This window comes from Zingiber officinale, chromosome 1B (genome assembly GCF_018446385.1).
Source record: "Zingiber officinale cultivar Zhangliang chromosome 1B, Zo_v1.1, whole genome shotgun sequence".
Taxonomy (NCBI): Eukaryota; Viridiplantae; Streptophyta; class Magnoliopsida; order Zingiberales; family Zingiberaceae; genus Zingiber; species Zingiber officinale.
In genome coordinates this window covers 120820884-120843974 of record NC_055986.1, presented here as the reverse complement: position 1 = coordinate 120843974, position 23091 = coordinate 120820884, and the positions used below count along the sequence as shown (strand labels likewise).

General features: G+C 39.0%; 1 protein-coding gene and 1 pseudogene across 3 annotated transcripts; one reads left to right on the top strand and one right to left on the bottom strand.

The window, feature by feature from the left end:
• Positions 1-6410: 6410 nt before the first annotated feature.
• Positions 6411-15679, top strand: LOC121975825 (serine/threonine-protein kinase 3/4-like). 3 transcript variants are annotated; one of them, XM_042527714.1, is made up of 21 exons: positions 6411-6855; positions 8408-8464; positions 8888-8915; positions 9003-9125; positions 10176-10287; positions 10437-10474; positions 10572-10625; positions 11723-11791; positions 11867-11983; positions 12112-12180; positions 12854-12933; positions 13079-13186; positions 13262-13637; positions 13755-13835; positions 13936-14097; positions 14185-14312; positions 14393-14522; positions 14923-15047; positions 15142-15297; positions 15377-15438; positions 15530-15679. In XM_042527714.1, exons 1-20 carry the CDS (start codon positions 6761-6763, stop codon positions 15411-15413), a joined length of 2145 nt encoding a protein of 714 aa, XP_042383648.1. In that variant the 5' UTR covers positions 6411-6760; the 3' UTR covers positions 15414-15438; positions 15530-15679. The 3 variants fall into 3 exon arrangements, with proteins under 3 accessions (XP_042383648.1, XP_042383649.1, XP_042383644.1); XM_042527715.1 differs by having other exon boundaries at positions 13298-13637; positions 15377-15679; XM_042527710.1 differs by having other exon boundaries at positions 15377-15679.
• A 5381-nt stretch (positions 15680-21060) lies between these two features.
• LOC122041519 lies at positions 21061-23091 on the bottom strand (annotated as a pseudogene).

Here is a 23091-nt window from a genome sequence, read left to right as displayed (position 1 = left end):
GAGGGAAAGTCCTAACGGGATGTTAGGCAGTTGGAAAGTCCCGTGAGTGAAGCCACGAGGGAAAGTCCTAACTGGATGTTAGGCGTGGAAAGTCCCGTGAGTGAAGCCGGGCAGAAAGTCCTAACTGGGATGTTAGGTAATGGGAAAGTCCTAATCGGGATGTTAGGCGGTTGGAAAGTCCCGTGAGTGAAGCGAACAGTGAGAAAGTCCTAACTGGATGTTAGGCGTGTGGAAAGTCCTAGTGGAGGCAGGCCAGGAAAATCCAGATGGATCAAGGGTGATCGGACATCCGTGTGGAGAAGTCTAAGTGGGTCAAAAGGATTGACCGAACACGGAGTGCTAGCAGTCAAGGGAGTGACCGGATGCTAGGAATGATGTACCAACAGTCAAGGTTGACCGAATGTAGGTGTGGAAGCCTTAGGTCAGGGTCGAAGTTTGGATCGGTCCGTGACCGATCCGGATATCTGCGTTGCCTCGATCGGTCCGTGACCGATCGTAATCGATGGCTCATCGATAATCGATCGGTGCGAGACCGATCGAGGCAACGCAACCTCGCGAAGAAGCCGTGGATCGGCTGACCGATCCACCCATGGCCTAATCGGTCGGCAAGACCGATCAGATAAGCCTGATCGGTCTGTGGACCGATCAGGGCTTCGATCGCGACACCGATCGGTCTGGGGACCGATCGGTGACAAACCATGTCTTCCCTTAGGCTGATCGGTCCGCAGACCGATCAGGGTTCTAGCCGTTGCGTAGCAACGGCTAATTTCTTCTGTGTCTTCTTCGCAGGTATAAAGGGGTCGAGGGCTGCTGCTGCGATTATTCTTCTTCTTCTTCCTTCCTGTTGAGAAGTGCTTGAGCTTTGTTGAGCTCCTCCTTGTCGAAGCTTCGCGTGAGCTTCATTCCACGACTGGATCAGCTGCTGCTGAGTTGCTTGTTGCATCTGTCCGTGAAGTTGCTACTTCATCCGGGACCCCAGTCGACGAGAAGGCAAGCTACTGTGTTTACATTCCTGTTGTATTTTGTTCTTGCTATTCTCTTGTACTCTTAGCTTGCTGTTGCAAGTGATTGTGGCGAGGTTTCTCCACCCACAAGGAGTTTGATTTACCCGGTTATCCACCGACGGATTGATAGGCTTCGTCCACCTTACGGACACGCCGAGGAGTAGGAGTTTCATCTCCGAACCTCGTTACATCCTTGCGTAGAGGTTTGATTTCTTCTCCTGTTTTCTTTCTGCATTTAGTTTCCGCTGCGCTAACCCTAGTTTGTAGAAAGAAACGCGAGCAATTGGGGTCGGCTATTCACACCCCCCCTCTCTAGCCGAGTACGAACGATCCTAACAATTATGTCTCTATTTTCTACCTTCTGTCCAATTGCATGTAGACTATTGAGGAGATCTTTAATGCGGGCGTGCAACTGGCTCGCCGTTTCACCTTCCTGCAATTTTATATTATATAGTTTATTAAGAATTAAATCTCTCTTGCTTACCTTGGTGTCGGGCGTTCCTTCATGAAACTCGATCAACTTCTCCCATAGTTCTTTGGCGCTTGTGAACGGGCCGACGCGGTTTAACTCCTCTTTCGTTAGTCCATATTGGAGGGTGCAGGTCGCCTTGGCTTTTGCTTTTACCTTTTTGATAAGAGTCGTGTCCCTGTTCTCGTATGGTATTGGCTTGCCGGTGCCGTCAGTTGGTAGTTCAAGGCCGATTTTGATGATCATCCAGACTTCAAAGTGAGTCTGGAGATACGCCTCCATCCGCCCCTTCCAGTAACCGAAGTCATCTCTGGTGAAGAGCGGTGGGCGAGCAGTGCTATACCCTTCTTGAAGAGTCATTTAAACTTGCGATAAAACTTGCACACAAAGCAAACAAAAAAGTTGTCCCAGGAATAGATCTTGGATTAGCAGTGCGGTTTAAAACACGAATAAGAGACGATCTTGAGTGGTGTTGCACCGACTTCGAGACAAGAATCCGATTACGAAAAACTAGATCGGAAGACGGTAAGAATACCGATTCCGATCGACTCTGAAAAACACCACAAAAAATTTACTTGACTAGTAGTTGCACCAAATCAAAGCGACCACACTCTGATACCAATTGTTGGATCGAGAAGCGCTAGAGGGGGGGTGAATAGTGCTCGTGGCTTTCACTTTTTTGTATTCGGAAATTCGACGAGTAATGCAGCGGAAATACGAAAACACACAGAAAGACCCAAGTATTTACTTGGTTCGAAGTCTTGGGCGACTCCTACTCCAAGGCCCACGATTGTTGATCGCTTTCGGTGGGCAACAACTATAATATCGCAAAGAGTCCAAGTGTGGAATAAGTATAGTAGAAATTTAAACAATACCGACAACAGAATTACAGAAATTGAAGCTCCGGGTCATCGGGGATTTGCTACAGCACTTCTGGATTGTCTCTTAAGCAGCAAACAGTTGAATGATCGCTTGGGAATTGTTGTATCTGAGCTGTTGGTCGAAACCTTCATATAAAGGCTGTTGGAGGCACCTCAAAGTCCCTTGAGGGTGCCTCCATTCGCTGAGTCAGTCGCGCGTGGATAAGTTGAGAAGAAGTCTTTGGCTGTCCTCTTGAAGGCGCCTCTATACACCTTGAAGGTGCCTCCAATGCTATCTGAGGCGTCTCAAGCCTCCATGAGGGCGCCTCCAATGTGGCTTCCTGCGCATCTTCTGCCTTGCACCTGAGGTGCCTCCAAGCTCCATGGAGGGCGCCTCGGGTACTGTTCATCCGATGCATAATGTGCTCTTTTATCCCTGCAAGATAGGTTAGTCCACAAAATAATAATATATCCTGTAAAACAAAGTTAGCACATAAATAACATGAACAAGAATATCTGACAGTCACCGGATTGTCCGGTTCTGAGTTTGAATTTTCAACTGGAAACCCTAGGTCGAACCGACGCCTACTGTTCCCTCTTCCGGGGAACGCGCCCTCACCTACTCCACTTAGGAGAGCATACCTGATGCTAGTCCGGTCCTCTAGACCTACTAGACTTTCTGCCTAGGGTTACCACCCCCTATGACCTAGGGTTACCACCCCCTAGGGTTTTCTGCCACCTAGGGTTACTACTCCCTGAGACCTAAGGTTGCCTTCCTTAGGATTTTCCACCACCTAGGGTTACCACCCCCTAGGACCTAAGGTTGCCGTCCCTTAGGGTTTTCCTCCACCTAGAGTTACCACCCCCTAGGATCTAAGGTTATCGCCCCTTAGGGTTTTCCACCTGCCTAACCGCAGTTAGGACTTTCCTGTAAACTCATTCAACATATTAGATAACAAACAACCTTAATTTTGAATTCCTTTGCCATTATCAAAACTTGGGTTCAATCGTCGGATGCTTCTCGCACCAACAATGATTTCTTGCATCACAAGGTTAGCACAACAAATAATAATATGGAAATAAAATATTTGATAGTTTTTGGACTACCTAGTTCTGACTTTCAGATTTCCATGAAACCCTAGATCGAACCAACACATACTGTTCCCCCTACGGGGAGCGCATCCTCACTTGCTCCCCTCAAAAGAGTTTAACCTGATGTCAAACTAGTCTTCTAGACTGTTTGAAAGTTTGCTCACGTCTGATCCCTGATTCATCCAAACTTCTGCCTAGTGTCCGTGACCTCTAAGACTTTCACCTACTGTCCTCGACCCGTAGGATTTTTCACCTGATGTCCTCGACTTGCTATGACTTCTGCTCAGTCCCTCAGACTAGGACTTCCTTGCCTAACCACAACTAAAGCTTTCCACCTATCTAGTATTCACTAGGACTTTTACCTTTCCTAAACTCACTTAGGACTTTCCTGCACACTCAGTCAAACTTATTAGAACCACAATAATCTTTAACTTTGAACTCTTTTCTATTATCAAAACTTAAATTCGATCATCTGGTGCTTCTTGCACCAACAACAACGACCTTTTGCCAATGATGGCGAGCGGCAGGGGCCTCGATGATGGATTCTTGCCGGAGTGGTAGCTCTGATGAGACCTTCCATTCCCTCGCCCCTCTGTGTAGACCTTGCAGATGTAGTTTGTAAAAGTATGAAGTTCTTAGACGGCGGCAGCAATTCATCCCTGGGTGCTCGTCGAAGTGGTTCTTCTCCGGCGGGTTCCCTCATCTCCTCCCTGACCTAAACGGAGTCCTCCTTGCGAATGTGGTTTACGAAGGCAGGAGATTCTGAGGAGTGTTGTGGTGGTTGTTCATCTATTTCTCTAGCGAAGCTCCTTCCAAATTCTTGCATCATGCATGGCTAAGAACTCCCTGCGGATGTTGTTAGAGGTGGTAGGAGTTTATCTGGAAAGCTCCGATTGTTCACCATCCTTCTCCGACAAAAACTCTAGTGTGCTATTTGATTTTTGTTTCCATTCAGCCTGTCCAAACCATCATGGTTTGCACTACTGATGAGAGCAGCTTTGACGAGGTTGGACAACACCTCCGTGTCTTCCAGTAAACTTCCACCAGAGTGGTTCAGCTTCAGGGAAGAGTCACATCATTTCCTGTCATTGACGCGAGCATTCCAACATCTTTGTCGCTATCTACCAAAGTCGGTGGTTCTAACTCCGAGCTCTTCGTGTGACGATGGAAGGTAGTCAGTTGGAACATATCGTGGAAGAGTAGTTTGGTTAATTTAGTTTATTTTCGTGTTTGATTTTGTAGTTATGTTATAATGCATGTTAGATTGTTTAGTTTCGCACTTTGTTTAGTTTCACTTATGCATGATTGTTAATTTTATATTATAAGGTGACAATGTGGTGTAGGCTTATCATTTATACATAGTTAGGTTTTGTTTATTGCTATTAAGTTTGTTTAGTTCAATTGCATTTATTTGATTATTACTTTGCAATTTCATTCGTTTTCATATCATGTCTATTGATGATGATGCTTATGTTGTAGGGTGACAATGCGTGCAGGTCCATCATTAATATTTAAATAAGACTGTTAGTTAATTCTTCTTGCATATTATTTTTGTTGATGGTGTTATCTGTAGTGTATAGTGGCAATGCCTTATAGATTCATCGTTGATTGTTAGTTAGAACTTTATTTGTTGCATTAGGTTTAGAGAACAAAACCCCCAAAACAATCCCTTGTTCGATTTCATCTGAAAACAACTGTCCTATCATTAGTTCTATGAGAGATGACTTGGACCCTCTACTATACTGCCTTAGTCTAGGTTAAGGGGTTTGGTTGATTATAAATTGTTAATTTTGATTTACACATATGACATATCTGGCTTATTAAACCCCTTGGCAGTCATTCTAACATCTTTTCCTCTTGTTTGCCATCGTCCAAGCTCACAAAACCACATCATCCTGATTGTCATCAAGTGATTGACGATTAAGTTGGTAATATAGAAAACTCACCGGTGATTCACCCGTTGCCATTCACGAGCATGATCACCCACTAATCAATCTAGAGGCCTTAGATTGTATCTATTTTAGGTCTTGTGGGTTTGTTGTATGAGAAAACAAGAAAAGAATAGAAAATTTAGTTTTTTTTCAAAGCCTTTGTACCCGCTAGGGAAGCTGAAAGCATGTCTCTAGGTTGATTAGTGAGTTTTGACCAAAATCTACTAATCGATCTAGAGACCTTAGATTGCAACCATTTCAGGTCCTTTGGATTTCTGAGATTATAAGAAGTCAAAATATGTCCTCCATTCTTATTTTCGGCTTCCCTAATGGCGATACATAGGTTTTGAAAAAATATATATTTTTTCTTTTCTTGTTTTCTCATATGTTGGGTATGATATCCCTATATCAGCCCAATGTGATCATAATATGCTCTCATATCAAGATCAAATAGAAAAGAAAATTTAATTTTTTTCAAAACCTTTATACCATCACTAGGGAAGCCGAAAACATTAATAAAGAACATATTTGGATTTCTTGTAACCTAAGAAACTCACAGGACCTGAAATGAATATAATATGAGACTTCTAGGCTGATCAATGAATTTTGACCGAAACCCACCGATCGATTTTGAGAATTCAGATTTTACCCATTTCAGTTCTTGTTAGTTTCTAAGGTGGTTATGAGTCCAAATATACCTTTCATTATTATTTTCTATCTTTTCTAGTAGTGGTCAGAAGTTTTTTAAAATAAATAAATTTGAGTTAATAAAATAATGAGTTAATAAAATCGATAGGTGAGAGAAAGGAAAATAAAGATTTATTTTCCATAAACACATAGAGAAGGAGATATGTTCCTTAAGTTAGATCAATGAATTTTGATTTAAATATACTGATTAACCTAAAAAAATTATATTATGCTCATTTTATATTTTGTTAATTTTTAATATTATAAGAAGTTTAAATATGCCCTTAATTATTATTTTCGATGTTTCCTAACGATGCTCTTTTATCAATTGCGTTTCAAATTCGATAGGATTAAATTCGAAAGCATTATTTGTTTTGTTTTGTTTTTGTTAATCTTCTGGACCAGGGACGTAGAAAGCATGCTCGGCACAGAACACAGTCGAGAAATAGCCATTTGTTCAAAGGATCGTTGGTCTCCTTCTCTCTCTCTCTCGTTTCCCTCCTTTATCGATCGCATTGCTCCACTCCCAATTTTGCCTTCTGCGATACCTTCCCGGATTCGTTCTATCTTCCAATCTTCCCTGGATTTCGCCCAAAGCTCGGATCCTACTATTGCCGTGGCTGGCGCGAATCGAAGCAGGTGGTCTAGGGTTTCCTAAAACTTGGATTTCTGGTAGGGAGAAGCAGGGTCTAATCGTGTCGTCTTTCGGAACCCGAGATGTCGGACCCCGCTGCCTTGGCTGCGGCCGTGCAGACTCGATTCGCCTCTCTGGAGCTCGTTGGCAGGGGATCCTTCGGCGACGTCTTTAAAGGGTGAGGACCATATTCGTCTTAACTATATGAAATTCACACACCGAACAAATCTCATTCTGTTTCTTCGCAGATTGTTTGGAACCACAACGTTTATGTAACTGAAATTTTATTTCTAATATTGTACCAGATTCTTGTGTCTGATGAACATGAAAAATTGAAGATTGAAATTTTATTCTAAAATATTGATCTTTTAAAATCCAACTAAAATTGTTCCCATTGTGTGTGTGAGAATTATCGGAAAATCATGAGACTAATTATTTCTAACATGATTCAGAATTATATCTAACCTATGTTTCAAAAAACAAGGAATTAATTTCTAATTCTCTATTTTTTTTCATTCACATTACTTAAATCCCACCATAAGGAGGACCAAAATTAGAATTCATAAGAATGCTTTTCTAGTCTAGAACTGGAAAATTATTTTCCAACAAGAAGTACTTCCACCCAGCTAAAAGGGAGCCTTGGTTGTTGTTGTATGACTTGGAGGTCATGAGTTCGAGTCTCGGAAACAACCTCTTGCAAAGAAGGATAAAACTGCGTATAATAGACTCTTCCCTATTACCCAGCCTTGGCGGTGTGCACCATGCTGCCTTTTTTAAGTACTCCCACCCTAGCTATCATTTAAAATTTTCCTATAAATGCATCTAGAATCTCTCTTGTATTTTGGAAAACAATGGCTTAGCAATAGAAGGTCTGCCTTTTAGGTGACTCTTGTTTGCAGTGGTTTGGTGTAAGACGGATTGCTATTGCAAAATTTCTCTCTTGTATAGAATATTTCTTCAGACTAAATTTGCATTCTCTGGCACGATGTGTAATTGATATTTTTTTCTTCAAGGTCTTATCATAACTTCCGTGGACTAGGCAGTTGTATTAGGTATGTGAGAATTGAGAAATGCCAACACAAAAATGAACACATTATATAGGATGTGGAGAGATATGATCCATCTTGTATTTGATTGTTTGCAGAAGGATGAAATTCAAGGAATAACCTTGATGGGATTATAAGACTTTTCAAAGATTTGTGATTTGCTTCTCTTGCAAAACGTTGTTCTGAGATAAAAGTATAACCTCACTTAGCTATATGAGCATTCTATTTTAACATTTTTGGTTGTCCCAAAGTGAAAAGATTCTTTGGTTCTTCAGGAAACTATGATTGTTGGATGCTCATCTTAATCATGACAAGTGATTTCCATATTGTGTACCCATGTTTGTATTTCTTTATTAGTAGTTACTAATGTAGCTTCTAGAGCCCAATTTAGAGTGCCTTAAACATTTATAGTACTTAGCCTTGCTTCCTATTTGTTGGTTTGTCAGCAATGCATATGCTTGTGAGGAGTTCTTTAAATTTCTTGTCGTGTTGTGAACTCAAGTTATCAGTTACCTTTCCAAAGTATGTTTAATGTTCTCCCTGCCATATTCTACCTTTATAATCTTTAGAGCATCTCAATCCACTTGCATGTGTGAACCTTGCTGAACTGTATGCTGGTCTGCATCATGATGATTTCTGGAATTAATAGGTCCATGAGTCCTGAACAAACTATCTCTCATGCAGGTATGACACAGAGCTGAATAAGGAGGTTGCAATCAAAGTTATAGATTTGGAAGAAGCGTATGTCCTTGCTTACCATGTTACATGAAACTCTTAATCCTCAAAGTATTTTATTGTCTAATTCTTCTTTATAGTTAATGAAAAAAAATGCACAAAATACTCATACTAACACTGGCCATTTTTAGTACTTATGGTTCAAAAACTTGCATAGACTTGGGATAATTAGCATGAAGTTCACATGTATGCTACCCTTGCTAATTACTGATTGACTATCTTAGCTCTTTGAGATGTTTCAATTCTTTATCCAAATTGTAGGTTGGATACATTGTGCATCCTACAGCTGGATTGTAAAATTTATGTTTGCTCCATTTCTTGCATCAAACACCATTGCATTTATTTCTCATTTATCAAATGTTTACTTTATGATTGTTTTAACATTTATTTTTTTACATTTTTTTCTTTCTTGCAATATTACATTTATAGCGAGGATGATGTCGAAGACATTCAGAAGGTTAGTTAATGTAGAATTGCCTTTTCCCTGAATATTATTCATAATTTCTTGATGGAAGTCTTCTTTTATTATTTATTTATTTTACAGGAAATAGCAGTTTTATCACAATGTAGATCTCCATACATTACTGATTATTATGGATCCCATCTCTATCAAACCAAATTGTGGATTGTGATGGAGTACATGGCTGGTGGTTCTGTTGCTGATCTAGTGAGTTAAACACTAAAGTTTACTCTTTTTTATGACACCATCCATATGTGTGACTTTTTTGTTTTTCTTGTGAAAAAACATTTGATTAGGTTGAATTTCATGTCATGCTTTTTTTAATAATAATAGATACTTGTTTTCCATATAACCGAAAGGAAAATGTTAAAGGCTTAATATAGTAAAATTTAAGTTTAGCAATATTAGATGTAATGAGACAATTGTTAATGTAGGAAATAACGAGTTATCAGAGCTTTAAGTATTTAGGATCATTTTTGCAAAATGATAGAGGGATTGAGAGAGATGTCTTACATAGAATACAAGTAAGATGATTAAAATGGAGGAGAGCATCAGGTATTCTATGTGATCGTAAAGTACCTCTAAAACCTAAAAGGAAATTCTATAAAACGGCAGTTAAACCTCCTATGTTATGTGGAGCTGAATGTTGGGCTATGACTCGAGCATATGAGCAAAAAATGAGAGTTGCAGAGATGAGGATGTTAAAGTGGATGTGTGGACATACGAGGATGAATAGGATAAGAAATGAAAACATTAGAGCGAAAGTTAGGGTTGTATCTATTAAGGGAAAACTCCAAGAGACACGTCTAAGATGGTATGAACATGTACTTAGACGACCAATAAATGTTCCAGTTAGCGATATGGAACTATGACAAATATGCACATCAAACCAGGAAGAGGTTGACCAAAAAAACTTGGTTAGTAACAATAAAATAAGATAAAAGTTATTTAATATAGATGATGATATAGTAGGGCATAGATTCTAATGGCGTAAAAGGAGGATTCATATAGCCGACCCCATCAGTGGGGAAAGACTTGATTGTTGTAATAGATATATATTTTCCTATGCCCATATTTTTAAGCTCTAATTTAGTAAAGTTGTACTTGATTTGTTCGTTTTGATTAGTGCTTATATATAAAGTATAACTGAGTGTTTTTCTAAATTTTCTGTGATATACAGTTGTGTAAAGTTCTGACAAATTTGAGAATATTGGTTGCACAACCTTGGTATTTCATCATAATACTCGTGTTTTGTAGCTCCAATCTGGCCCCCCTCTGGATGAAATGTCTATTGCATGTATTCTACGTGACTTGTTGCATGCAATTGAGTATCTGCACAATGAAGGAAAGATTCACCGGGATTTAAAAGGTTGTACTTTTGACTTAGCAATCTGGTCCCAGGAGATGCGTGTCAGTGCTGATATCTGTTAGCTTACCATATGATTCTTTTTTGTATTTTTCACGTTTTATTAGCTTCCAAGCTGCATTTAACATACAGCTCATTTATTTATTTTGCAGCTGCAAACATTTTGCTTTCTGAAAAAGGAGATGTGAAAGTATGGAAATACTACAGATTCTTTGGTGCATTTGTAACTGTTGGAGACAACCTAAGCTGCTTGATGCAGTTACACAATGTGTCTGTCTTTGTTGTAGGTTGCAGATTTTGGTGTTTCTGCAGAATTGACAAAAACAATATCAAGAAGGAAGGTACAAAGTTGACGGTCATTAAAGCATTTGTAGCTAGGATTTTGCTTCTGAACAAAAGTGCATTTAGGCCTTTTTTCTTGTATTACCTTTTAACCTTGCTGCATGTTGAATGAAAACTACCCTTTGGATCATATGACAATGCTTATATGCTCATGCTTCCTGGACAATTTCTTTTGCAATGCTTAATTTTTGTTAAAGTTGATTAGATTTCCAATGTCCAAAATGCTCAAGTTGTAAGTAAAATGATTAATCAATATATTTATGTTGTTATCACTCTCCTTCAAAGATAGATTGGTGCAAAATCTGCTTGTTCGCTGAATAAACTGGGGAATGGGGATGCATATCAAATACCAATACTCATAGGAGGCAAATACCGACGGCTAAAGTTGACTTAAATTGATCATTTATATTTTCAGCAGTTCTTATTTTCCTGATGTTTTTCTACAAGATATTTGAGAGATTGAAGACATCATTTTATAAACACTAGTAGGACTAATATAGTTTTATCTAATTATGCCATTTGCCACTTTTAGGCTAAAAGAAAATTTTTATAAGCGTATAGAACATTGAGTCATGTTTTATGGTTTATAATATTTGGCAATTAACAAAGAATTCAAAGGATCTATGTATGAACTTAGAGGAAAAATAAAATAAAAATGTTATATTTGTATATAGTTAGATGTCACTCCAAGGATATAGGTTAAGACGATGAGTACGAGTTCATGAACAACCAAGAGATATCATAGTTAGACGACAAATAGAATTAGATAGAGTTGAAAGTGTGTGGTGAGAAGGAATACAAAAGAAAACTCTACTTAATATAAATTGAAAGCCATTAAAATGACTTGGACATTAATACTGGTGTAGCCTTATATAACTACATAAGATTCATATAGGCAACCAAAATAGTTTGCAAATATGAGTTATTGGCTTTTTGTCATTGCTGTTGTCCTTGCATTTCTTATTGCTTCAGGATGCATAGCTTGTTGTTGCTGTTGTTGTTATTTGCAGTTATTATTGCCCTATTTTGTTTAATATCCAAGTAAATTTCTTATTTCCAAATGAACATACCATTTTTTTGTTTTTGACTGTTTCAGACATTTGTTGGAACTCCATTTTGGATGGCTCCTGAGGTCATTCAGAATTCTGAAGGATACAATGAAAAGGTACATTGAAAAATGTTGTTTTCCAAATGCTTTAATTCTAGTAATTTCTCTTGATACATCTCATTGCTGATGCAGGCAGATATTTGGTCTTTAGGTATTACTGCTGTAGAAATGGCAAAAGGGGAACCTCCTTTGGCTGATATGCATCCCGTGAGGGTTCTTTTCATTATACCACGAGACAATCCTCCTCAGGTCTTTGTGTTTGTTATTTATGAAAAATGTCATTTTAACACCCCATTTTACTATCAGATATAAAGTTGTTTTTCACTAATGATGAAAAAAGCCTGTGTTTGGTAAATATGCTTTTCTGATTGATGCAGCTTGATGAGCATTTCTCTCAACCTATGAAAGAATTTGTATCATTGTGTCTAAAAAAGAATCCTGCTGAGGTAAGTTTTTCCAAGACCAGTGATATTTTTATCATTATTGATTACGCAGGAAAAGAGAAAAGGCATAATTGTGTTTTTCATTTGCTTAAAATCTATAGAAGGTAAGGTGTATAATTTTTTCAAATGCATTAGCCTTGTTTAGTTCCAGCTACCAAAGCACTTAATCATTGCCCTTTGCATGCCAACTGAACATGGCATTCCTTCTGTGCAAGTTTTGTGCTAATAAGAGGAACTTTTCTGTCTTTTAACCAACAAATTAGAAGCATGTTATTTCTACTGTAGACTTATTCCCATTTATATTGTTTTTTTATATTGCTGCTATCTGTTGCTCTGCTCTTTCTATAAATGTCAATGTTATTAAGAGAATGAATCAAGCCTCGTTTTCTGCAAAAGACCCGATCTAACATTTACACAGTTTTGAATTTGGGAAATATTTCTTTTCGCATGGCTTAATTGTTTTACAATGTATTTTCTTTTACTCTTTTTTTATCTTTTATCCTTTACTCTGACTACATTGTATTTGATTTTCCCTCCTTTTTTTAATGCCTTCTTTAACCTTCTAATTCAGAAAATTTTCTTAGCTGTACCTACTATAAAAAAGGGTTGTACTTGTATATGCACCTGTTGGGTCTATGATGTTGAAACTTGAAACTAAAATGATTAGCATCTTCAGAGGTCTAGTGCGAAGCAACTTCTCAGGCATCGCTTCATCAGAAATGCCAGAAAAAGTCCAAGACTTTTGGAGAGAATAAGGTATTTGCAACAGTGCAAGTTGTACTTTGAAACTTCAATTACAATTATTTTATGCAAAAAGTGTTATTTAGTTGGCTTGCTCGACAAATAGTTCTCCTTAGTGGAGGACAACTTTAATGAGCTCGTGGTTTGCATTCTACAACAGAGAGAGGCCAAAGTTTCCTACAAAAGAAGACACGGAAGCCCAAAATCAAACGAAAATGTATGATGATGGAGCAAGAACCATGAAGGTATTTAAGGATGCTTATTCAAGGTAAATTCTTCCTGATTGTTGTGTCAGTTGCATATCCTTTGGGGATCCTTCTTCGTCTTACTTTGCTCACCATAGTCGAAGCAAATTCCAGAATAATGCTATCTTGGACAGTGGCATGGATGGCATGGGTACAGGAACTGTACACAGCATCGAAAAGCCAATTAGCCAAGCATCACAAGGTACAGGTACTGCACGGATACCAAGACCAATGGATGGTTCACAGGGAACAGGGACAGTCCGAAGTTCTGTAAGATTGCCGCCAGTTGATTATACAAGAGACAGAAAGTCTGATGCCATTTATGGTCCTAACAAAACAAACAAGTCTAGTAGAGAATACAAGGTGTCATCTGAATCGGAAGGTTCGTCTGATGATTCTGCATCAAGATTCTCATTGCAGAAGGAAGCAGATCGTGCCAAAGATGCTAAAGAATTAGAAGATTCTTTTGAAGAAGTGGGTTCTGTAACTTTGTTATTCTGATTCACAAATTATTACTATAATCTAAACCCAAGGATCTGATCTAAAGTAAACACGACATTCAACATCTTATGATATTTGTTTGATTTTCAGGATGAAAATGGATCAGGTACCATTGTTATACGCTCTCAAAAAGAAATTTTGAAACAGGCTGCATTTGATTCAAATGTAAAGGTAAGATAAAAGATTAGTTTTGAATGATTAAAGGCATTCATGGTGATTCATGGACGCCCAATTGGTTCCTTAAGCAATTGCGATCTTTCCTGTATGATAGCCTCTTAGTAGATACACCACTTCTGGAGATATGTCAATTAGTGGCACAGTAGTTCATGGCAAAAGTGATGAAGCTGTTACTCGTTCATCAAAGTCAAGGCTACGGACGCAAGACAAGTTATCAAGTATCTCCAATGAAGATAGTGCTACAAACCTTGCAGAGGTTGTTTATAGTATGACTGATGTGTTCATGGACTTCGGTTGTACTCTTTTGCTAATGCTTGTCTGAATGTATACTGGAACACTTTAGGCGAGAGCTGCACTACAAGCAGGAGCAAGAAAAGGAATTGCCAGGGAAAGGCCTATGGTGAACAGACAAGTTAAGGATTCCCTTGAGCACAAGTTGACTGAGACGACAAATGCATCAGAATCCTCTAGGTACTAAATTTCTCTAATTTTAAACGCAATGATGGTGGCTGTTAGATTTTTCAGATAAGAGTAGCCCTTTTTTAATCCAGAAATGATTGTGAGGGCCTACAGAAGGTACTGAACAAGCCACGTCAGTCAGGCACTGAGCTATCTCAAACCAGATCTGTTTCGGCAGCTTCTCCTGCATTGTCATTATTGATTATTCCTTCCCTAAAGGAGGTGTGCTTTTGAGATATATTTGTATTTATTATTATTATATATGAATGCTCGATCATTTGGCAGCAACTTACCTTTTTGATGTTGATTTAGAGATTGTTACATACTAATGAAGATAACTAGTGCGTGCAGCAAGTTTGTCAAAATCCATTCGATTATTCTGCTTGACTATTTTGTTGTATGGCTGTTATATAAATATTTTTTGCAATACAGAATTAGGAGTACTGTGTAGGGATTTATTTAGTTATCCAAGACTAGTTTATTTGTATTCTGATGTGAACACAAACCAGTTTGTCTAGTTTTTTGTTTTCGTGGAACTACATTTTTCTATACTGAGTAAAAGACTGTTTTCCACATCCGAACTTGATCAGCAAATTCTATTTGTGTTGTTCATATCTTGTAGGCTACTGGTGATATGTCTCAAGCAACAGCAGTTGCAAAAGTAATGGAGTCGCTGATGGATTTGGAACACGAATTACCTGGCTCTTGTGAAACTTTAGTTATTAAGATTCTTAGACGAGTAGAGAGGTATCTCCCTTTTGACCTCATTTACCAAGTACAATTATCGTACTAGCTATGGGATCTGCTCTGTACAATGAACCTATTCAACCTCTACATGCAGTTCTAAGGAGCCGTCACTCAAGCGACTTCATGACTTAGCTGTCAGTATGTTTCCGGAGCAGTCTTCCCAGGATTTCATTGATAGGAAGAAACAACTTAACTCATCACTGCTTGAGACCCCCAGCTTAAGCCCGCTAGCAAGGTTTCTTCTCACAAGGTAAACTGGCACGATGCTCTGATTATTCCTCCAGTCCAGAATCCTTTGTTTTTAGTAAAATTCTATTAACTCCATGCAGATGGCGGGGCCAAGTTTCTCAGGAACTCAGCTCATGAAGGAACCATAAATCATAATAACAGAGTATACCCTTCTTGTAAATATGTTTTGGGCTATTAGCATCTACTGCTGTGTTAATTGTTGCTTTTCTTGCCTTTTTATTTTATTCCTCAAGGATGTGAAGAATATCGCATGCAGGGGGAAAAGTTCCTGTTCTTTTACCATTCATCATCAGGGTTCTAGGCTGATCCCAAATTTTCAGACATCTCTAATCGATTGTATCAAACCCATTATTGCCTTCTTAATTATAAATGTTCTAAATGCATCTTTTTTGTAAATATATAATCTATGACATTGTCCAAGTCTCATTGCCATTGGATGTCTATTTTGATGGAATTTAAGATAAAGCAGTGAACCAATGCATTAAGAGTTTACTTCTAAAAATTAAATAGTCAATTGTAGAATAAATAAATAAATAAATTCTCAAGGTGGTAAAGGTGGTTTGCTCATTCTTAACACATTTGTTAGCATGTCATTAGGTTAATACGGAAAAAGATAAATCATGGATTACTGGCCTTGAGCAATTAAATTAAAATTAGTTATTAACTATGATAATATTATCATACGTTAGCCAATTATATATTTACTATTGTGTTTTAGCCAACTGTATATTTCAGGGACAATAAATAAATACTCAAGATAGCGTTTCAGAGGGATTGGGATTCTCAATTTTCCCACCATCAGGTAACTAAATTAATGAAAGTTTAAGGAAAAAGTAAAGATAAAATCAGCTGAAGGAATGAAATTAGTTTGGAAGTCTTAATCAGCAATTCTACGAACTTAAAATCTTGGACCGATATCTAGCACAGCGTAGTAGTGATTCGCTCTGGCGGCGATACGTGTGGCCACGACAGCGGCAAGGTACTGAACAATCCGTTTTTGCTTGGATTAGTCACATTCGTGACATCGGAATAGTCTCTGCTCCTGCTAAGATGCTGATCAATATGAATAAAATTTATGTGTGTTAATGTCTTTTAGTTAGTGATCCTATTCGAAATGGTGAAATTAAAAAATTAAAAGGTAACGGTTTCACTGATTAGATATGGGCGTCGTTCTACTCTGTAAAATAAATAGTGTCAATACCGGATCAGAAAAGGGATTTTGATGTTGACCCTTTGACGCTTAAGTCAGTCATCGAAAAATATGAAGAAATAGAACAACAGTAGTAATAGTGGAATTCAAGAATAATTTCTACCTCTGTCGGTGAAGGACCTTCTTTATATAGAACCCTGATGGGTAGCGTGTACGCTTTCAAGGCATGGACAGGATCTACCATATGTTTCATGAAAGGGCCTTATCAGGAAAGTACCCCTGACACCACACCTTAACAGGGCATGCATATCCCTGATGCGACAGTAAAAGCTTCGGTCGTACGATCCACCTGTCGATCATGTCTCGTGTCAGCAACATTATCTCCCAAAAGATGTCGAGAGATACTACAGTGGTCTCGCTGTTTGGCCCAGCGGGGTAGCCGCTCGGCTGGAACTCCGCTCCGTCCATGGCCAGGTCCCGTTGCTTGGCCGAGTGGGGTAGCCGCTCGACCGAGGCTCCATTGCACCCTTGGCCAGGTCCCGTACGAGGTCCTGCCACTCCGTATCAAGCGTTGGCTGTCTTGCGCATCATCCTGAGCCTGAGTGGGGGTCAGCTCAGACACTTATCGTTCTGGTTGGGGCCTAACCGCCCGACCGACAATTGTAATTGTCTTTCATTTGACCCTTTGACATCCGGGCGTTGACCACCTTGACTTTGACCTCCACACCGGAAATTGATCTCGTGCTAGATAGGCTTCCCTTCATCACCGCATCACAAGCCTCCCCCTCAAGTCTAGTCGAAGGAGACTGCAAGTCCGACTGACTGGACCAGTAGTCTTCGATGACTTATACACTTTTGCCGTTCGGCCTCACAAGACCCGACTGGATATATATAAACACCACTCGGCCTAATTCCTTCGGAGCGACTGTGTTAAGGCCGTTCAACTATGTGATAATCACATTCTCGTGCCGCTCGGGTGATGAGCGACAACACTTGGTGAAAGAATTCCTTTCCCACGCTCCTTGGCCGAGCACTCTGACGTCATCCAAATTTCTCAAAGACCGTGTAAATTCCTGATCATTATGGCCGGGCACGTGGCCATGCTTTTTAATTAAGCCTCATTAATGCTACCCGGTGGATGAGCGTCATGTGTCCCTCTTTCTGCCGCCGTACGTTTGACGTGACAGGGAGATATCTACTGACGACATAATAGATGCCTTTTCGAATTCAACGGCTGGATTTTCCCCTATGTTTTCACACCCCTAGATCGGACAGCTTAGGTCGATCGGTTGTAAGGTTTATAAACCTCGTGTGCGTCGCCTTCTTCCTTTGCGCACCCTCGTCTTTGAGTTCTATAGCTACATTTCGTTTCTTTTCTCTCTCCGGCGATCTTCCAATAAGCTTCCTCCCCCTTTCATGTTGGTGCAATATCCCTAGGTCAAGGTTGACCTGGTTGACTAAGCTTGAGTCTCTATGTTTGAGTTTCGATGTTTGATAATACAGATAATACATGGAGATTATAGGTGTAATCATCCGATTGGGGAGATTGCTGGAGCAATTCTCCTCTGGTTAGGGTTTGACTAGTCTGAGTTTGAAGAAGAGTCAAGTAGGTCAAGATTGACCGGATACTTGACTGGGAAGTCCTAGTGGTTGAAGCTAGACAGAAAGAAAAATCCTGGTGAGTGAAGCCAGGTGAAAGACCTAGTGAGTGAAGTTAGGTAGAAAGAAAAATCCTAGTGAGTGAAGCCAGGTGAAAGACCTAGTGAGTGAAGCTAGGCAGTTGGAAAGTCTTGGTGAGTGAAGCCAAGCAGGTGAAAGTCCTGGTGAGTGAAGTCGGACTGTGAAAAAATCCTAGTGAGTGAAGCCAGGTGAAAATTCTAGTGGTTGAAGGTAGGTGAAAGTCCTGGTGAGTGACGCCAGGCAGATGGGAAGTTCTAATGAGTGAAGCTAGGCAGATTGAAAGACCTGGTGAGTGAAGCCAGACATGTGGAAATCTAGGTGGGCCAAGGTTGACCGGACACCTAGTGTTTGGAAGTCCAAGTAGGTCAAAGGATTGACCGGATACTTGGCAAGAGGAAATCCAGATGGGTCAAGGATGACCGGACATCTAGTGGAAGGAAGTTCAAGTGGGTCATGGATTGACCGAATGTTAGTTTAGGGGACTTGGTTTTGGGCAAAAATCATGAGCTGGATCGATCAACCGATCGATTGGCTCATGCCCAATCGATAAGCTGATCGATTGGGTGAGTCTCCGCGACAAGCCCCCTCCCAATCGATCGGTCGATCGATTGAGAGAAGCTTGCGATCACACAAAACAGCTCTGGATCGATCGACCGATCGATTCAGAGCCTCCAATCGATCGACCGATCGATTGGAAGCTACGATGTTGCACGATAAGACCTGCATCGATCAGCCGATCGATCCAAGTGAATTCCAGAGAGCACAGAGGCGCTCTGGATCGATCGGCCGATCGATCTAAAGCCTCCCCAATCGATTGGGAGCAATCTAATCGATTGGGATTCGACCGTTGGCGCAGATAAAGCCGTTGGTGAGCATGTCTTCGGTACTGCTTCGATCTCTTCTCCACAGCGATTCCATAGCTTCTCTATAGAGCTCTCACCGTCAGATCTTGAAGGTTCTTAGAGGCATTTCCAAGTGAAGAGGCGGATCTACAGCAAGAAGAAGAAGCTAGGGTTATGGTTTTCATTGCATATCTTGTAAGATATTTCTTGTATTTGTCTTCCCTTGCTTTCTTCTTGTATTGAGAGTGTTGTAAGGCTTCTCCACCTTTGGTAGTTACCGTAAAGGAGTGATTTCATAGTGGAGGGTGCGTGAGTGTGTGGATCCTTGGATTAGTCACCTCTTCTTGAGGTGGATACCAAGTAAATCCCTTGTGTTAGCATTGTAGTTGTTGTTTCTTGTATTTTCCGCTGTACATCATCGAAGAAACAAAGCAACGAAGAGTACAAGATCGCGAAGAGCTATTCACCCCCCCTTCTAGCTACATTTTGGTCCCAACAAGTGGTATCAGAGCTAGGTTGCTCTTCACCGGAATCATCGCCAGAAAGGGCAAAAAGCTAGAGGGTGAAGAAGTTGGAGCAATTCTACAAGTCGAAGACTTCATTCAAGAAGCTCAACTTCAAATGGAATTCCAAGATGGACTTGGATTCGATACAAGGGTGTCTCCACCGTTCACAATAATGAGTTTCGATCTTTGGAAATCAAGGATCGAAAATTTCTTGATGGTGGAGATAGAGCAATGGTTTGCTCTCATGGAAGGCTTCGAAGCTCCAACAAGTTCAAAGGGCAAAATTCTCAAGAGAAGTAAATGGAGCCAAGAACAAATTCAAAGGAGCGAGGCAAATGATAAAGTGACCAAGCTTTTGGTCAATCTATTACCTAGCCACATTTTGGAGTAAACTGGAGAATTCAAGGATGCCAAGGAGCTTTGAAGTAAATTGACAACAATTCATGAGTTCCCCTCCACTGTACCAATCCAAGAAGAATCAAATGAGGGTGCACTACAAGAAAAAAGCTAATAGACAACACTTTTAAAGCATTGTCTTTGTGCCCGAAAAAGCGTTGTTAAAGGCACTGTTGTTAAAAGTCTGCTCAACGACAATGCTTTTAAAGCGTTGTCGTTTGTAGCGAAGACAATGCTTTTGCAACACTATTACAACGCTTTAAAAGCGTTGTTATTTTTTTTACAAAGACAACACTTTTTGCAACGCTTTAAAAGCGTTGTCGGTTTAAAGAAAAAAAATAAAAAAATATTTAAAAATCATTATTTTTATATTTACGAAACTATTATTTTTCTTTTATCATGTCTAGATTCGAATTTTACATATAATCAACTCAGCTAATGATTTCAAACTCATACTAAAATAATAGAATTCTGACATTGAAGTAATATTAGTATTTAATTACATGAGAAGCTAGTAAATATCAAAATTAACACTAATTCTGTTTTAAAGTAGATAGTGATATTCACAAATAAAACAAAAGAGTACAAAATAACTAACCGACCTCGAAGCCAATAATCTGTTTACTTCTACTAGCTACACTCAAAAATTATTATCGGATTGAGAATGGGACAAAACAGTACAGTAATTACTACCACAATACTGAAGAAGTAGCTTGTCTTTCTCAATCTATTATAGGAATAAGCAATTGGATTTTGTCTAGGATCTTTATGAGCTTTGAACAGATTGAACAGTTGGCCTAAAATATAAACAAAAAATTACAGTCAATAGTTTGAACCAAAAAATTACTTCTACTAGTTATTTTCTATAAATGAACCAAAACTCATTACTCAGAAATGAAATGCTTGCAAAAAGAAAGAAAGAAAGCTTGCAGAAATATAACGTTTCTTCAAACTGCAGAAAGAAAGTTTGCAGAAATGAAACACTTTCTTCTCTACAAACGCTTTCTTGCAAAAAGCACCATTGTTGCAGAAATGCAACGTTTCTTCAAACTGCAGAAATATGAGAATCAGTTCTTTATGAGAATGGGTTGAAGAATCAGTTCCTCTAAATTTATGAGAATTATAAATACATACAACTACTTAGACAACAGAGTTGTGTAATATTGTGCATTTAGCATACAGACATGACTTTAGTGACTTTTCTTGTACAAGGTGATAATATTAGAATCCTCAAAGGGAAAGTAACCTGCAAGCAACACAAATAGGATGACTCCACAAGACCAAAATATTAAGAAATTATCCACTGATCAAAATGAAGTTTACCCTGACTTGCTGTGATAATGCTCTTAATCCGAAGTCTGAAACTTTCAGGTTACCATAAGCATCGAGTAGTAAATTTTATGGCTACAGAAATGCATTTAACATAATTAATATTGCTCAAAGACTTGAATAATTCATCGTCATAAGGATGTGTGTGGTTAGTCTACTTTCAAATCGCGATGGTAAACTCCCCTGCTATGGTAGTAATCAACCACATTGATAAGTTGTTGGAAATATCTTCGTGCTTCATCTTCCCTCATACGACCATGGTTTACCTACATGATATATCAGACTAGAGTGAGAAGTATATGAATGGTGATAATTTGAGTTTTTAAGAAAAATCAAAGTTTTGAGATAAGTTTTAAGCTAATAAGTTTGAACATGATCTCAAAAAGGTCCTATGTTTGAATTCATTGGTGTCGGTAGTATATACTCTTTATCAATTCGCGTTATGAGACAACAGTATATTCCCTATGGCTTGAGCATGTATGTTCTTTCTAGAGAAGAAAATTGTCATAAGGAAATTGATGCATCAAAATTTGCACTTACTATTTTGTCGAAAAGCTCTCCCCCTGTAGCAAATTCTAGTATAATGAAAATCTTAGATTTGCTTCCCATCACCTGGAATAGGGAAAAACATTAATCAGCTAAGCGAATGAACATTTCTCGAAGAAGAAATTGACAGAAAGTGCTTATTCCTGCATTTATGTGTGTGTGTGTTTATTGCCTAGTTCTTGTAAGTGTGAATCAATTGAGAGATTAATGCATGGACCGCAAGACTCTAGTTGATGATTACCGACCAAACTACAGTACCATGTCACTAGATGATAACTAAAATGAATTGTGAAATAGACATCACGAGGGACAAGGAAAGCATCACAATGCCACTCTTTCAACTAGGATAGTGTTACCAAAATTACCACATAGTGAGACTAGAAATAAGGTTGAAAGCAAATTAGACCTCATAGATGCGAACAACATTAGGATACTTTATTAACTTCATAGTAGCTACTTCTCGCTTGATCTGCACAAAGAATTTACTGTTAGTAAACTTGAAATATGTCAAGAGACGATCGGGGAAGACTTAACAAAGCTACTTCTATGGTGGCAAGAAACAAAAATATTCAGAAAAAAAAAGATAATAGTAGTGCATTTTAAGTTTTCAAATGCATCTGCCTATACATGCAGGACTCAATTGTCTGAAATCAGCACAAAGGCTCCAATGTCATCATCCATTCACACACATTGGGATTAGGTTACTGCAAAATAGTTTTGCAGATGTTATAAAGAAAAAAAACAAACTTAGCGCATAAGGAAGTAAAAAATTTCAGGAAAATTTAGCCACATGTTCGACTAATTTGTGTTTGAGAACTTTCTCCTTGTCAAGAATCTTGATGGCAATGGGTTCTCCAGTTTCGATATTCCTTGCAAACTTGACCTTGGCAAATGTTCCTTCCCCGATCGTGCGTCCCAGCTCATATTTACCGACTCTCCGTTTGATCTTAGTTGTATTCATTCCTTGTCTCTCCTTAAGAGTTATGCTTTCTGCTATGTTTGTCGATGCTTGATCTTAATTCAAAAAAGTCCTAATTCCACAACTCAATTTATTCTGCAAAAAATTCTTGGATCAAAGCATGCATAGCATAAAAAAGGCAGAGCTGAAGGCATATCATCAACATCTAAAAAGAAGACAAAAAGATTTTGCAAGATACCAAGTATAGCAACAAAAAATAGCACAAATGATAGTAAATGAAGGATATATTATTGTGAAACAACAGGAACCTGATAAAATGGCACAGAGCTGAAGCAGATCTTACAAAAGACCAAAAACCAGTAAGATCTTGTCAAATAGAAGAAGAAAGCTTGATCTTTGTGGTTGGTACCACCTGATTCAACAAGGG